General features: G+C 39.8%; 1 protein-coding gene across 1 annotated transcript; it reads right to left on the bottom strand.

Annotated features, from left to right (window-relative positions):
* Vps29 (vacuolar protein sorting 29) lies at window positions 1–890 on the bottom strand. The gene has a single exon (XM_017610678.1). It carries the CDS (start codon window positions 746–748, stop codon window positions 200–202), a length of 549 nt encoding a protein of 182 aa, XP_017466167.1. The 5' UTR covers window positions 749–890; the 3' UTR covers window positions 1–199.
* Window positions 891–1269: the final 379 nt, after the last annotated feature.

The following is a 1269-nucleotide window of genomic DNA, read 5'->3' as shown; positions in this document are numbered from 1 at the left end:
TATTGATACAAAATCTTTCGAGTTCTTATATTTTAAGACTTAATATCTGCACATGCGAATGTACCGAGCTTATTGATAAATAATTAATAAAATGTATCAGTATGTATGTATGTATGTCGGCTCTACAAAATCACTTTCGATGCGAGTGTCCGCTGCTCTTCTATTTACTATATACTCGGCCAAGCTAAGTTCGCCCCGATTAAATTTTTTTGTATTCAATACGCTCCACTTTTACTTCGTCCCCAATTAGTTGATACACATAAGTCACAACCGTCGAACTTTGTATATCCATCAGAACGAAGGACGGTATGACGTTTACATCCAGAGGGTTGAAAGCACCAGTAGCAGAGCCAGGGTTGATGTAAAATTTGTTACCATGCTCATAAGCTTCAAATTTGTAGGTGTGACCGGAAATCAATATATCCACGTCTAATTGTCTTTGAATTAGAGCCAGCGCTTCCGGGTCGCCACGGGGCACAACCTGATGTCCATGTGATAATCCAATGCGGAACTGCCCAACTGTAACTACTTTCTGTTCTGGATAACTCAAGTTCTCATCAAATTCGCCACGCACTATATGAACATCATTGGCCAGCGTCTTCAAATAATCGTATGTTTCTTTAGTGCAAAGATTACCCGAGCACAGTATATGGTGAATACGTCCTGGTACCAGTAACTTCTTGAATTTCGCTGGTAAACTAGCACAACGATGCGGAATATGGAGGTCTCCCAGTACAAGCACTAACATTTTGAGGGCGTAAGTTAACTTTTTAAACAGTAATGATCCTTAGCTTCCTCCTACAATTCTTCTATAGCTTAATTTGATGGACCAGCTGATTGTCAAAGCAATTGGCGAAGAAGTCATAGGGCCGGTTGTTCAATGTCTGATTAGCACAAATCGAAGGTAGAAGCTCCGGTTAAGCACAACTACGGGAAAATTTTAGTAGACGGACGGCAAATTCTAGAAAAAGGGGAGATGAGGGGGGGTAGAATAGGACCCCCTGATTTCAAAACTACCCCCCTTTTTTCTAGCAACCCTATAGTTCTTATATAATTTATTGTTAAAGTTTTCATATAAACGATGAATAAGATTACAAAATAACATACAACTTAGTGCTACCAGACTGGAATTTTGAATAATAAAAGCGGATTTTTAATTCGGAATTTTTACTTAGTAGAATTATTATTTCTGTGTTGCCGAAGAAGGGGGGGCTGAACACATTTTGCAGAGAACACCTTTCTGCGTAGGCGGCCTTCGGCCGCACTTAG

Source organism: Rhagoletis zephyria, unplaced genomic scaffold (genome assembly GCF_001687245.7).
Source record: "Rhagoletis zephyria isolate East Lansing unplaced genomic scaffold, Rhagoletis_zephyria_1.1 Rzeph_scaffold_00330, whole genome shotgun sequence".
NCBI lineage: Eukaryota > Metazoa > Arthropoda > Insecta > Diptera > Tephritidae > Rhagoletis > Rhagoletis zephyria.
This window is presented reverse-complemented; position numbering and strand designations above follow the sequence as displayed.

Bases quoted from the DNA above. Each gene is read 5' to 3' on its own strand.
- Vps29 (XM_017610678.1), bottom strand. From the start codon at position 748: ATGTTAGTGCTTGTACTGGGAGACCTCCATATTCCGCATCGTTGTGCT.